Source organism: Oncorhynchus nerka, linkage group LG1 (genome assembly GCF_034236695.1).
Source record: "Oncorhynchus nerka isolate Pitt River linkage group LG1, Oner_Uvic_2.0, whole genome shotgun sequence".
NCBI lineage: Eukaryota > Metazoa > Chordata > Actinopteri > Salmoniformes > Salmonidae > Oncorhynchus > Oncorhynchus nerka.
The window spans coordinates 36,046,011-36,062,361 of NC_088396.1; the positions used below are offsets into that span (position 1 = coordinate 36,046,011).

A 16,351-nucleotide genomic window follows, 5' to 3' on the forward strand; every position below is an offset into this window, starting at 1 on the left:
GGCTGACCTGAGTGTGTGCGTAGGTGGCCTGTGAGTGCGTCACGACGGCGGCAGGCGTAGCTGCAGAAGGGGCATTTGAAGGGCTTCTCCCCCGTGTGCAGCTTAATGTGTCTCAACAGGTTGCCCTTCTGAGTGAACGACACACCACACTGGTTACACTGGAACGGCCTATCACCTGAGAGGGCCACAGGAAGTGTTACACTGGAACGGCCTATCACCTGAGAGGGCCACAGGAAGTGTTACACTGGAATGGCCTATCAGCTGAAATGGGCACAGGAAGTGCAAGCTCGCTTCACTCACAGTCCCACTTTAACATAGTGCCAGATCAGCAACACACAATAACCACAGAAACTCAGCAACCTAGTCTTGAGTTGCCACACTTTTCACTGGGATTTTGGACCGAATGAACTTAAGTACAGAAATTGATGTTCACAGCGACCCAACAACAATCAACACATTTCAATGGTAAAACATGTACGTCATTTAGCAGACACTCTTATCCAGAGAAAGTTATAGTAGAATAAATATATTTTCATAATTGTCTTTTTTTCCGTACCAGTCCCCCACGAGAATCAAACCCACAACCCTGGCGTTGCAAGTGCCATGCTCTATACATGGCTGGACTGTGGAGGTGAACAAACCCTAAACTCCTCAATTGCTAACCTCGTCCTCAGCCTCAATTAAACAAACCCTAGCTGAGACTAACAAACGTTGCCAATATTACTTCAAGGAGGATTTTCAGTGCAGAGAAAAACAAACTGCTGTGTGGTTTCTGTTGTGCACTGTGTACTATTGATACATTTGAACTAGATCTTACTGTAGTAACGACAGAGATATTTATATCTCCAGAAATAGAGTGTGGTGAGATGAGGTGTTAGCTCTGTTCCTATTCGCTCTGGGTCTCTACTACTGCTTTCTCTCTTTCTATCACCACACAGTACAGTAGGTACATAATTACAATGTTTCCGTCCCTAACCAGACCCAATGTATGGTTATAGGAGGGACAAACATACACACATGCACACACACACACCATATGTATAAGTTAAAAGTATTATGTTAAGCGTTGGAAGACGGTTTAGAGAGTCTTACATTGTGTCTTATAGTCTTGCATTGCTAAACGTGCTGTATACGTTTAGTGCCCAGTTTTACCATCGGTGAGTGTGTGTTTGTATGTCTCTATGTACATAGTTTTCCTGGTTCACAACTAGACTACAGCACTCTCATCATCATCATCATCATCATCATTATCATAATGATGATCCGCTCTTGATCTGCAGCCCAACAATTGAAAATCTGATCCTAAATCTATGACGACTGAGGCACAGTAATAGTGTCAGTTAAGGGCTAGGGGACAGGTTGAGGAAGATTCCTGGGATGTTTTCCCTGAGAATGATTCTAAGGCTCAACTATTGTCTTCTAGAACACAGCAAAGCTTTTCACCTCCACACCCAACGACACAAAAATAAGCCATTTCTGACTCAAGCGTTATAATTTTCTTCAAACATAGGATAAGTGACGTGTCTTTAATCTGTAAAATACATATCTCATACTGAGCTACAACGTGAAGTATCCATTATCTGCCATTTTGTATTATATATAACTAACAGGTTTTTGCAATGTGCTAGATGTTAATGGTAAAACATTGACAATCCTCAGATACATCAGAGAGTATTGGGTCATTGGTGTTCAACATAGCGTACATACGGTTTGGGCTATATACTATAGAAGGGACATAAGGGGAAACAACTTTAGAGAAACATTTACCATTGGGCAGCCGAGTTCCTGGGTCACATGACCCTTCTGACCCGGGGACCCCATCCTGTAGGTTGTTTGGGCTGTCAATCATGGGCTCCTCCAGACCCGATCCCTCTTCCCCGCTTTGGCCCATGTCCTCTGCTGTGGTCCTCCTGTCCCCTTCATCTTCTGTCTCATCTTCCTGTTTGATTGGGTTTTCTACAAGAGACCAGTATGACCAATCAAGTTATTGTTTGACGTTTTTTGGCTAATTACATTAGATTATTTTTGTGGGTGATCCTTGTTTCTCAATAGGTGTGGGAACTGAAGGTTGGGATTTTACATCTTGTAAATCTCTTTCTCTTTGACTAACTCCATTGATAGGAATAATTTCATACAATCTGCATATCATTTCCCCTGGCGAAGCAAGTGATAGAATGATACTCACAGTATTAGGAAAGTTTATGCTAAACCCCCTGAGACAGAGACTCTCCACATCTGACTAACAATTACACTATTTTAATTGTAAGCAACTATAAGTGCTATTTTTAAACCTGAAATTCCTGGAATGCACATACAGTAGTTAACATGTTATGTAAAGATACACTTGGTTACTCCCAGAAATAGACTGTGTGTAGTGATGTGACATGCTCTGAACATTATTGGGGGAGAGATGAGAAACAGGCTTGTCTAGTTCCAGTCAGTCCCTGGGGAGAAGAGGGAGGGAGGAAGAAGATGAAAGAGGAAGGACGAGGGGGAGGGGAATGTCCTAGCCTAAACAGGTGCTGCTGCTGAGCCCCTGAGGTTTTCCACTTGACTGATGCTGGGTTAGAGACTGGCTGGATGGGATGTGGGGGAGGGGGGTGCTGACTGACTGACTGACTGACTGACTGACTAAAGGCAGGAAGGCCTCTGCTGGTTTTCTACTGCCACAAGACTCCTAGTATCTGTGACTGACAACACACACACACACAAACGTAGCCACAGAATAATATTCAGAGATCCAGAGATTGTATACTCCCATACAATGCATTTGTTTGAATATAGGGACCTTTAAGATTGAACATAGGCAACAGGGATCTTTAAGATTGAACATAAGCTACAGGGACCTTTATCATTGAACATAGGCTACAGGGACCTTTATGATTGAACATAGGCTACAGGGACCTTTAAGATTGAACATAGGCTACAGGGACTTTTAAGATTGAACATAGGCTACAGGGACCTTTATGATTGAACATAGGCTACAGGGACCTTTATGATTGAACATAGGCAACAGGGACCTTTATGATTGAACATAGGCTACAGGGACCTTTATGATTGAACATAGGCAACAGGGACCTTTAAGATTGAACATAGGCTACAGGGACTTTTATGATTGAACATAGGCAACAGGGACCTTTATGATTGAACATAGGCAACAGGGACCTTTATGATTGAACATAGGCAACAGGGACCTTTATGATTGAACATAGGCTACAGGGACCTTTAAGATTGAACATAGGCTACAGGGACCTTTAAGATTGAACATGAGCAGAAGGTGACTCCTTGCAATCCTTTAGACACGGCTGTTTGTGATTTGTGACTGACCATGATCACAGGGTGTGTACGCAAGGAGAAAAAGCAATAGCCCCAAACCTCTCACACCTATATCCATCTCATACCCATGTCCACTTAGGGTCATAGACTCCATAAACACAAGGGGAGTGTGTGGGGTGATTGCTTTAGGGATGACAACAATGTCCACTGTGGTGTTTGCTTTAGGGATGACAACAATGTCCACTGTGGTGATTGCTATAGGGATGACAACAATGTCCACTGTGGTGATTGTTATAGGGATGACAACAATGTCCACTGTGGTGATTGCTATAGGGATGACAACAATGTCCACTGTGGTGATTGCTATAGGGATGACAACAATGTCCACTGTGGTGATTGCTTTAGGGATGACAACAATGTCCACTGTGGTGATTGTTATAGGGATGACAACAATGTCCACTGTGGTGATTGCTTTAGGGATGACAACAATGTCCACTGTGGTGATTGCTTTAGGGATGACAACAATGTCCACTGTGGTGATTGCTTTAGGGATGACAACAATGTCCACTGTGGTGATTGTTATAGGGATGACAACAATGTCCACTGTGGTGTTTGCTTTAGGGATGACAACAATGTCCACTGTGGTGATTGTTATAGGGATGACAACAATGTCCACTGTGGTGATTGTTATAGGGATGACAACAATGTCCACTGTGGTGATTGTTATAGGGATGACAACAATGTCCACTGTGGTGTTTGCTTTAGGGATGACAACAATGTCCACTGTGGTGATTGTTATAGGGATGACATCAATGTCCACTGTGGTGATTGCTTTAGGGATGACAACAATGTCCACTGTGGTGATTGTTATAGGGTTGATGTCATCCATCTTTCTCACAACATAGGACACATAAAATTCAGGACTCCTGCTATTGTCAGCAATGACATGACAATCTCTGAAACAACATGGCAGTCTATCTATATCCCTGTCTGACCTGAAGGAGCCCCTGTTTTACTAACAGCATGACATTGAGGTTATCATCCAGAACTGTATCCTGGCAACATGGAACCAGCAGATCGAGACGAGCTCTATTGGTTTTCATATTTTCCTCCCAGACGAGGGGTATGGGAGATGGGATATATAAAATGACGAGCCCTGCACTTTGCTGTCGCAGCTGGCTGTACTTGAGATGGTTGCTGTGACAACAGTGTATCATAGAACTCAGATGAATAAAATATAAAGAAAGAAACTCCCAAAGCATGGGTCATGTTACCAAAGAGGAGAAACTAGGTATCCAAGCTAATAGAAAAGTGCCATCATAAGCAAATCTGAGCTTGAGTGCCTGTCCAACCCATAGCTGTCTGTGTCTTGATCACCTCATAGTTTACATCACCCACATAGTTTACATTCCCCTCATACTGTAATTGACATTACCCTCATAGTTTTGCTAGTGGCGCTGTCGAGGCATTTAGCTGAATTCCAAAGAGAAAAGCATTTAAAATGCTTTAACTAACTAATAGTTTGATTGTAAACATATAGCAAACATGTTCTGTAGTTTTGTACAGTGACACAACTGGTCAATTTCAAGAGAAATTCAGCGTCAGTCAGTGTTATGTTACAACAACGGTGTCGAAGCTGAGTGGTGTTAGGCAACTTCCGGGTCAGGATGACACAGGCTGTGTCAGTGAGAACGATCCCCCTCTTTAACACTGTAGTCTGTGAGAGCTATCTCCCTCTGAGACTCTCTCCCTCTTTAACACTTTAGCCTGAACCCCAAATCTGTTTGTGGGGTCTTGCAGACTCCTATTAACTATTAATGACCATAGGAGTTGGCAAGCTAGCATAAACAGTTCTGGGACCAGGGTACTAATAGTGGGGGATGCTGTGGGAAACAGCTTCCCTTTTCTGCTTCAGCTACCACATGGTGAATAGCACCCTCAGCTCTTCCTGTTTCTGTTCATTTAGGGGAAGGGAACTATGCAAGACCCTTCAGATAAGACATGCGTTGATAAGATAAACTGTTTCTCTTAACACACAAAATCCTCTTGAGTGTGGGTGTGTGCGCGTGTGTATGTTCCTCTCTGCATCCATACATACGTGTATGTGTTTGTGTGCACGTATATGTTCAGCAACCACTCACCAGTGGGTGAATTAGGATGCTGGAGCTGCTGTCCATTGGGTGTGTTTGCCGACAGGTCCACCAACATTCTAGAGTTCTCTGTCTTCCTGGGAGGGCAGTCTCCGTTACCTGGGAGACAGACAGACAACAAGAGAGCTGGGAACATCGCTCTGCATTGCATTGCACTGCATAGCACACATAAGCATACAACTCCATCTGTACAAACAGCATAACACACACACACACACACACACTGTCACTCACACACACACATTGCTTTTGATAGGTGTCAGTTGAAGCAATCCCACCTTGCCAAAATAGTGACAAAACACCTGATTACCTGGGGATAATCTTAAGCTTTGTTTCACTTATGTTAAGAGGAAATCATTTAGCAAACTAGGCCAGGAGGCCAGTGTCAATATGGCTATTTGTATGATACCCTGTTCCCGGATCCTAAACAGCAAATGTTCCAATGTTGAATCAACTCTGACAATTTTAAACTTAAGACTGGGCCAGTGTGTATATGGGTCCACTTTCATTGTTAACACTGTGTTGGGCCTCCCAGGTGGCGCAGCGGTCTAAGGCACTGCATCAATGTGCCGAGGAGCCACTACAGCCTGGGGTTCGATCTATGACCAGGAGCACCAGAAAGCAGCACACAACTGGCCATGCACTATCCGGGTTTGGTCAGTCGGTTTTCCTTGGCTCATCTAGCGACTCCTTGTGGCAGGCCAGGTACCTGCAAGCTGATAGTGCTCGTCAATTGAACAATGTTTCTTCCGACATATTGGCAAGGTTGACTTCTGGGTTAAGTGAGCATTGTGTTAAAGGTCATGAATAGCCATAATCATGTTTTTACTAAAATGTGATGATATTTGGATGAAACCAGATCAAAGTATGATGACCAAAGTATAAACAATTACTTTTGCTTCGACACTGATAAAGTTTGATCATAAACCTTTTCACTCATCATTTTTAATGTTCCATTCAGGATTATCGTCATGTTTCGGAGGATGCATGTCTCGACATTCGCCTCTTCTGAGCCCGTTGGGAGTTGCAGCGATGAAACAAGGTCGTAACTACCAATTGGATATCATGAAAATGGGGTAAAATTATAAATAATAAAAAAATAACACTGTACTTAGTGCTGATGCTGTTACACTTTGTCAGTTTTAGGGAATTATCACATTCAGTGCTATGCAATAACACCTCATATATAATTTTGAACACTAGGAAGTGTATATATAATAAACAAAAATACAAATACAACATGTAAAGTGTTAGTACCATGTTTCATGAGCTGAAATAAAAGATCCCAGAAATGTTCCATTTGCACTAAAAGCTTATATTTGTGCACAAATTGGTTTACACCCCTGTTAGTTAGCATTTCTCATTTGCCAATTCACCTGAAAGGTATGCATATCAAGAAGCTGATTAAACAGCATGATCATTACACAGGTACACCTTGTGCTGGGGACAATAAAAGGCCTACTCTAAAATGTGCAGTTTAGTCGCAAAACGTAATGCCACAGAAGTCTCAAATTTTGAAGAAGCGTGCAATTAGCATGCTGACTGCATGAACGTCCACCAGAGCTGCTGCCAGAGAATTGAATGTACATTGTTCTACCATAAGCCACCTCTAACGTCATTGTATAGAAAAAATATAAAAATTGAATTCTCATTGGCTGGGCCTGGCTCCCCAGTGAGTGGGAATATTCCCTCCCAGTGTGCCCCTGCCCAGTCATGTGAAATCTATAAATTAGGGCCTAACGCATTTATTTGAATTGACTGATTTCCTTATATAAACTTTAACTCAGTAAAATCGTTGAAATCGGTGCATATTGCATTTATATTTTTATATTTTGGTAGTTTGCACCAACGGTTTTATGCAACAACACCTCATAGTATTTTTAAACATTACACCAAGAGGTCCATAGCCCTTGATAAGGTCACTCAGTGTTGGGTTAAGGACATTACAGTATTTTTTACAACTCCTTAATGTTACATGCTCTAATGTAAGCATTTATAAAAACTTCAGAATTGCCAGCAGACATTCTCTTACTTTAATTAATGTAACCATAGCCCACCTAAACTGATACAACACTTCATCTCACAGGTGGCCAAAATGAAGTAACGGTACTCCATGACCCCACTCCAACATAATTTGCCAGTGGGTTCCTGCTCAAACGTAATTATTAAACTTCTTGCAACAATACATTACATACAGTTGAAGTCGGAGGTTTACACACACTTAGGTTGGAGTCATTGAAACTCGTTTTTCAACCACTCCACTAACTTCTTGTTAACAAACTATAGTTTTGGCAAGTCGGTTAGGACATCTACTTTGTGCATGACACAAGTCATTACTTCACTTATAATTCACTGTATCACAATTCCAGTGGGTCAGAAGTTTACATAAACTAAGTTGACTGTGCCTTTAAACAGCTTGGAAAATTCCAGAAAATGATGTAATGGCTTTAGAAGCATCATTTGATGCTTCATTTGAGTCATTTGAGTCAATTGGAGGTGTCCCTGTGGATGTATATCAAGGCCGACTTTCAAACTCAGTGCCTCTTTGCTTGACAGCATGGGAAAATCATAAGAAATCAGCTAAGACCTTGTAGACCTCCAAAAGTCTGGTTCATCCTTGGGAGCAATTTCCAAATGTCTGAAGGTACCACGTTCATCTGTACAAACAATAGTACGCAAGTATAAACACCATGGGACCACGCAGCCGTCATACCGCTCAGGAAGGAGACGCGTTTCTAGAGATGAACGTACTTTAGTGTGAAAAGTGCAGATCAATCCCAGAACAACAGCAAAGGACCTTATGAAGCTGCTGGAAGAAAAGGGGACAAAAGTGTCTATATGTCCAGAGTAAAACGAGACATATTTTGTCATAACCTGAAAGCCCGCTCAGCTAGGAAGAAGCCACAGTGCTGCAAGTTTTCCTCCTGCCCAGCGCTGCCAGGGTCTCCCGTCTGTCCTGAGCTGCCAGGGTCTCCCGTCTGTCCTGAGTTGCCAGAGTCTCCCGTCTGTCCTGAGCTGCCAGAGTCTCCCGTCTGTCCTGAGCTGCCAGAGTCTCCCGTCTGTCCTGAGCTGCCAGAGTCTCCCGTCTGTCCTGAGCTGCCAAAGTCTCCCGTCTGTCCTGAGCTGCCAGAGTCTCCCGTCTGTCCTGAGCTGCCAGAGTCTCCCGTCTGTCCTGAGCTGCCAGAGTCTCCCGTCTGTCCTGAGCTGCCAGAGTCTCCCGTCTGTCCTGAGCTGCCAGAGTCTCCCGTCTGTCCTGAGCTGCCAGAGTCTCCCGCCAGCCAGGAGCTGCCAGAGTCTCCCGCCAGCCAGGAGCTGCCAGAGTCTCCCACCAGCCAGGAGCTGCCAGAGTCTCCCACCAGCCAGGAGCTGCCAGAGCCGTCAGTTAGCCAGGAGCTGCCAGAGCCGTCAGTCAGCCAGGCGCTGCCAGAATCGCCCTTCACTCCGGAGCTGCCGGAGTCTCCCGTCCGTTCAGTGCTGCCGGAATCTCCCGTCCATTCGGGACTCGGGGCTAGGGTCCCCAGTCCGAGGGCGGCGGCGAGGGTCGCCGTTTTTAAGAGGCCACGGAGGCGGATAAAGAGGCAGAGAAAAACTATGGTGAAGTGGGGTCCACGTCCCGCGCCAGATCCGCCACCGCGGACAAACGCCCACCCAGACCCTCCCCTATAGGTTCAGGTTTTGCGGCCGGAGTCCGCACCTTTGGGGGGGTACTGTCACGTTCTGACCTTAGTTCCTTTGTTTTGTCTTTGTTTTTAGTATCGTCAGGGCGTGAGTTGGGGTGGGCAGTCTGTTTGTTTTTCTATGTTGTATTTTGCGTTTGGCCTGGTATGGTTTCGTTAGTCTCTGATTGAGGCAGGTGTCGTTAGTCTCTGATTGAGAATCATACTTAGGTAGCATTTTCCCACCAGTGTTTCGTGGGTGAGTGTTTTCTGTGTCTGTGTGTTTCTGTCTTTCACTTTGTTATTTTGTATTTGTATAGTGTTCAGTTTGTATTATTCAAATGGACACATACCACGCTGCAAATTGGTCCGACCTCTCTTACTCCTCATCAGAGGAAGACGAATCCGTTTCAATCTGCATAGTCTAGCCTACTATGTGCCCTGTGCTACTTGCCAGGTTAAACGAACCGGTAACATTGTGAATTTATAGACCTTTTGTTTGTGAGATTATGTTAACGCGATCAAATTTGGTTTATATTCTCACATTCTTTAAAATATAGTTAATATGAACAAGTACAAGATTGCTGCAGTTTGACTGGCTTTTCATTCTCCCCAAGGGCATGAGCTTTTCCAGTAGTTTTTTAAACCATGTGATCTGCTTAGAAAAACCCTGGTCCCATTGTAGCCCATAATAAACCTTTTTACAACAGATTATTTTTTGCCATACCGCTCTGGGACCTGTGGTGCCACCTCTGCAGGATTTTGATGAGAATGTTGTACTTTCCACAGAGTAATACTGACACAATCACACTCTCACACTCAACTCTGGTTATTAACACTGGGATTATTTTAGACCACTAAGTAATAATTTAACACCAACATAGTTAATGTAACACCTGAATAAACAGTATAAACAGTATAAATACACTGGCCCATTTGCTGTGTAAGTCCCTAATCTAACACAGTGCCACACCGATCTTTGCAATCCGTTGCTAGTTCCCCAACAACACTTCCAGTAGCAAAGATATTTTCTCTGGGTGGTCCACCATCCAAGTCCCAACCAGGCCCATCACTTAGGCTTAGGAGCTAACCAGGCCCCCACAGGAGTGCAGGATGGAACATGTATTGCTAGTGGCTACTGCATCTGTCAGCCTCATGTCCTATCCATACAGATCAGATCAGATTGCATCCTCTTAGCACCCACCCTGACACACAGGCAAGGCTATAAGATAGCTGTCCTGTCCACTCAAAGGTAGAGCTGTCCAATCCCTTCTACAGCCTGACCCCAGGGGAGCCTCTCAGCCAAAACAGAAGCAACACCACAGCACCTCCACTGACCCAGGTGTCAAATCCCACATGAGCCACACCAGAGCAAAGACAACACTTTACCAGCTAGCACATTATACAGGAAAGTACCGGAGATGTCATAGAGACAATGGCCACTTCAGTCCAACAGTTAATCTTCAATCTTCATGCTTCCCCCATGAAGACTAAAACAAAATGCTAGTATTATATGTGGTAGACTAGTGTTCTATTGTTGTGATTGGCTGCTGCTGAGTGAGGCACTCTGGGAGTCGCAGTCCATGACCATGATGACACAATCCCTGGGTCTGGTCTCAGGTTGCAAGCCACGCTGAAGTTGAAGGAAATCTCAGGTGACCGACGGGCGGCTATCCCTTGGCAGTGCTGTCTGTCGTAGAGACAGGAGTCGCTCTATGACTGGATACGACAGGCTTTCCCATTACTGTGCAAAGTGTTGATGCCTTGACGACTCTGTGTGGTCGATCAGGTTAGGTAAAGGCACAGTACAGTGGCTCAAAGATGATATGTACTAGTAGCATCGGAATGTTGATGGTCCTATGTTTCATGTCCTTGTAATTATTATTGAAAATCTTAATGGCATTTAGCTCAAACGTGTTTATCATCTGCTATTCCTCATGCAATCCTTAAAATTGCAGCTCGTTGCTCCCAAAGTGAACCCGTGGGCCAGATTGAGGAGTAACTGGGGCAGACAACACATACAAAACACACACACACACACACAGTTTGCTCTGTCAAAATCAGAGCTTTGACTGGCACCATACATTAGTTGACTCAATACTGTATGAACCGCCACGACATTTCTGTGCATCAGAGCCAAGACCCAGATGACTTGTATAGACAGGGAAGGTAACCAGAGAAAGATAATGTGTGTAACGCATCAGATATAGATGGTTCCATGTGTAGGCGGCGTAGCCAAAAGGAAAATACAATTTATGAAAATGGCAAAGAGAGAACAAGACCTGATAAACATGTTGGCTTCTGTAGGCCGTTTTATGAAGTGAGTTGAGAACGTGTCTCACCAAATGATCATCAACATCTGGTTGGCTGGTTAAATATATACCGTACTTTACAAGTGGGGAGCACTTCAATAAGCCACAGATACTGGAATGACATGAACTTTGAACAAGAGGTTTGGAACTGTGCAGGACTATTTCCCTATTTCCACACAGGCAGCACAGGCAGGAGCAAGGATCTGGTTTTTCCAGTCAAACCATCAACCTCCAGACCATTCCTCCACACTGTAAGAGACAGAGATCTCATTCATCAGCTTGCCTTTAACAACTTAGAGGAGATATGGCAGTATGCTTCAAACATGGATTGGAACAGATGGCACTATAATGGCTATATCCTACTACATCCTACTTTTTCCTTCACACTATAACCTCACTATACCAGATTTTGCTCCAGTCATCCCAAAACTATTTTCAACACCTGCAACAAGGAGTTGTCAAACTCCAGATGATCAGTGTGTTCAATCAGAGGGAATCTGTGGAGGGGAGAAATAGAGGGAAGTATCACTGTGCCTGGTACAGCACCACCCTACTGATAAGACATCTCTAGGGGAGCCAAGAAGTAGTTGGCCCTTTTACAGGATCAGAACACATGCAGCTCGTGTCTCTCTCCTCTTATCGGATTAGTAACTCAGAATGACTTCCTCATCTCAACTGTGTGGAACACGTTCACCTATCCTTGCGTACACTTCCATATCTGTATGAGAGTCAACTGTATTTGTTAAATAGTGTGGCCTCGGCCTTGCCCCATACCTTTGACCATAACTCAGCTGTGCAAAACATCACAACATCATGACATTCTCAAATGTCTGATTGCTTTAGCATAAAACCACTTTAGGAATCAATAACTCTCAGAAACAACCAGAAATGAAAGAGGAGACTGGACTAAATACTAGTTCCAGTTGGATTATAACCAAAATGATGAAAAAACGGCCTCAAAAGTGTGGAAAATTGATTAGAAAGACCATTGATCAGCCTCCAGTATTTATGCTGCAGTAGTTTATGTGTCGGGGGGCTAGGGTCAGTTTGTTATATCTGGAGTACTTCTCCTGTCCTATTCGGTGTCCTGTGTGAATCTAAGTGTGCGTTCTCTAATTCTCTCCTTCTCTCTCTCGGAGGACCTGAGCCCTAGGACCATGCCCCAGGACTACCTGACATGATGACTCCTTGCTGTCCCCAGTCCACCTGGCCATGCTGCTGCTCCAGTTTCAACTGGCCTGGGCCCAAGGACCATGTCCCAGGACTACCTGACATGATGACTCCTTGCTGTCCCCAGTCCACCTGGCCATGCTGCTGCTCCAGTTTCAACTGTTCTGCCTTACTATTATTCGGCCATGCTGGTCATTTATGAACATTTGAACATCTTGGCCACGTTCTGTTATAATCTCCACCCGGCACAGCCAGAAGAGGACTGGCCACCCCACATATGCTCTCTCTAATTCTCTCTTTCTTTCTCTCTCTCGGAGGACCTGAGCCCTAGGACCGTGCCCCAGGACTACCTGACATGATGACTCCTTGCTGTCCCCAGTCCACCTGACTGTGCTGCTGCTCCAGTTTCAACTTCCACCTGACTGTGCTGCTGCTCCAGTTTCAACTGTTTTGCCTTATTATTATTCGACCATGCTGGTCATTTATGAACATTTGAACATCTTGGCCATGTTCTGTTATAATCTCTCCCCGGCACAGCCAGAAGAGGACTGGCCACCCCACATAGCCTGGTTCCTCTCTTTGTTTCTTCCTAGGTTTTGGCCTTTCTAGGGAGTTTTTCCTAGCCACCGTGCTTTTACACCTGCATTGCTTGCTGTTTGGGGTTTTAGGCTGGGTTTCTGTACAGCACTTTGAGATATCAGCTGATGTACGAAGGGCTATATAAATACATGTGATTTAATTTGATTTGATTTGATAAAACAACACACAAAAAAAAATACATAAAATGGTGAATAAGAGACAAATCCAGCATCCACAACTTAAAACACGATGTCACAAACCTTTTAAAAACTTTTAAGAGTTATATATCAATATTATTTTGGTTAGAGTGTGATTGAAGAGTTGACCTACTTGCAGAGTATACATCAGTTGCCTCTGTTTCCATAGCTGGGGGAGAGCTGTAGGTATGAAAAAGAAACAGTAAGTTAGAGCACTCCAGCTGTACCACAGTGCTTACTCTCCTTCTAACCTCTTCTAAATCCTCATGGAATAAAACAGTGGATACTGTTTGGTTGGAGTCATTTATTTGTACATTACTTTAGGTAACAGTTTGTAATAGATTTAATGAATGAGCCATTATGAATGATTATAAATATTTAGAAATGCCGAATTCGAGGATACATTGATTTTGACAGGCATGATTAATATTTAACAAATATATTACAATGAAAGTTGAGTGAAAATAAATCAATCAAATGTATTACTGATAACATTTGAGAATGTACAAACATGATACAGAGTTCGATATGAAGACAAAGATGCACATGTTTTAGTTTTGGCTTTTGAGGTTCCGAAATACTTTAATCTAGCATCCCTGCAACATAAAACTCTATGGTTCAACTTCCCAAAATGCTGCTGAAGTGCTGGTGGATTGTAAAGTTTTAGCCTCTGAATAGAATACAGTGGTTCATAGAAAGTTGCGCGATTAGAGAAGTAACAAATATATCAAGCTAAAACTATATTATGGGTTATAAAATGTACATAAAGTCAGAAGACAAATGTTCCCAGTTCTAGAAGTTTCAGACCCTCTGAACAAAAGGCCTTAAACTCAAATGAAATATGTCTGGGAGAATAGTAATACGGTGCATACCACCACTGGCCAATTTCATGTCTGCGATCAGGGTGACATCTTGTATACATGTATTATCTGTCGGAGGTTCAGGTGAGATTGTATACTATTGATGTTTAATACACAAGATAAGTACACTCAGTGTACAAAACATTAGGAACACCTGCTGTTTCCATGACATAGACTGACCAGGTGAATCCAGGTGAAAGCTATGATCCTTTATTGATGTCACTTGTTAAATCCATTGCAATCAGTGTAGATGAAAGGGAGGGATTTTTAAGCCTTGATACAATTGAGACTTGGATTGTGTATGTTTGCCATTCAGGGGGTGAAAGACAAAATATGTAAGTGCCTTTGAACGGGGTATGGTTGTAGGTGCCAGTTGCACCAGTTTGAGTGTGTCAAGAACTGCAACGCTGCTGGTTTTTTCACACTCAACAGTTTCCGTGTGTATCAAGAATGGTCCACCACCGAAAGGATGTCCAGCCAACTTGACACAACTGTGGGAAGCATTGGAGTCAACATGGGCCAGCATCCCTGTGGAACGCTTTCGTCACCTTGTAGACCCGATGAATTGAGACTGTTCTAAGGGCAAAATAGGGTGCAATTCATTATTAGGAAGGTATTCCTAATGTTTTGTAAGTGTAAGTGTATGTTCATTGTGTGTGTGCGCGCGCGCGTGTGTGTGTATGTGTGTGTGTGTGTGTGTGTGTGTGTGTTTGTAATTATCCTGAACTTCTGAAATACTGAATATGTCCTTTTCTGCAGTCAAATGTCACTGCTAAATTGGACAGTCAGGGTAATAAACCTATCAGTTCCAGGTTTACTCTCTCTGCTTTCCTAGATGTTTTTGTTATGTATGGTCAGGTCACCTGAGATTAAATAAGAGTTGTACCTTAAGAAAGTATTCACACCCCTTGACTTTTCCGACATTTTGTTGTGTTACAGCCTGAAGTTAAAATGTATTTAATTCAAAATTTTTGTCAGTGGCCTACATACAATACCCCATATTTGAAAGTAAAATAATGTTCTTCGACATTTTTACAAATGTATGAAAAATTAAAAGCTGAAATGTCTTGAGTCAATATGTATTCAATCCAACTGTGATGGCAATCTTAAATAAGTTCAGGAGTAAAACTGTGCTTAACAAGTCACATAATAAGTTGCATGGACTCACTCTGTGAGCAATAATAGTGCTTAACATACTTTTTTAATGACTACATCATCTAACACATACAATTATCTGTAAGGTCCCTCAGTCGAGCAGTGAATTTCAAACACAGATTCAACCACAAAAACCAGGAGGTTTTCAATGCCTTGCGAAGAAGGACATAAAAAGCAGACATTGAATATCCCTTTGAGCATGGTGAAGTTATTAATTCCACTTTGGATGGTGTATCAATAGACCCAGTCACTACAAAGATACTGGCGTCTTTCCGAACTCAGTTGCCAGAGAGGATGGAAACTGCTCAGGGATTTCACAATGAGGCCAATGGTGACTTTAAAACGGTTACAAAGTTTAATGGCTGTGATAGAAGAAAACTGAGGATGGATCAACAACATTGTAGTTACTCCATAATACTAACCTAAATGACAGAGTGAAAAGAAGGAAGCCTGTACAGGATGAAAAATATTCCAAAACATATTTTCAATAAGGCACGAAAGTTAAACTGGATAAAAAAAATGTTGCAAAAAGATTAACTTCATGTCCTGAATACAAAGTCTTATGTTTGGGTCAAATCCAACTCAACACATCACTGATTACCACTCTTCATATTTTCAAGCATGGTGGTGGCTATATCATGTTATAGGGAGTTGTTTTGGGGTGGTTAAAAAATAACCGGAATAGAGCTAAGCACAGCCAATCCTAGAGGAAAACCTGTTTCTGTCGGCTTTCCAATAGACACTGGAAGACAAATTCACCTTTCAGCAGGACAATAACCTAAGACACAAGGCCAAATATACACTGGCGTTGCTTACCAAGAAAATGTTGAATGTTTCTGAGTGGCCTAGCTAGTTTTGAGTTAAATCTGATTGAAAATGTATGGCAATACATGAAAATGGATTTCTAGGAATGAGCAAATACTGTACAATCCAGGTATGCAAAGCTCTTAGAGACTTACCCTGAAATACTCACAGCTGTAATCGCTTCCAAAGGTG

At 43.0% G+C, this 16,351-nt stretch overlaps 1 protein-coding gene across 4 annotated transcripts in view; it reads right to left on the reverse strand.

Annotated features, from left to right (window-relative positions):
* Nucleotides 1-16,351, reverse strand: part of LOC115129739 (zinc finger protein Helios-like) — a 32,620-nt gene that overhangs the window by 13,622 nt on the left and 2,647 nt on the right. For 3 of the 4 annotated variants that reach the window (XM_029660421.2, XM_029660412.2, XM_065018480.1), the window contains 4 exons: nucleotides 13,474-13,520; nucleotides 5,418-5,525; nucleotides 1,768-1,956; nucleotides 8-175 (listed from right to left, as the gene is read on the reverse strand). In XM_029660421.2, the coding sequence (XP_029516281.1) occupies nucleotides 8-175; nucleotides 1,768-1,956; nucleotides 5,418-5,525; nucleotides 13,474-13,507 (499 nt within the window). In that variant the 5' untranslated portion in view covers nucleotides 13,508-13,520. The remainder of the gene's footprint in view (nucleotides 1-7; nucleotides 176-1,767; nucleotides 1,957-5,417; nucleotides 5,526-13,473; nucleotides 13,521-16,351) is intronic. The other variant, XM_029660432.2, reaches the window with a different exon arrangement.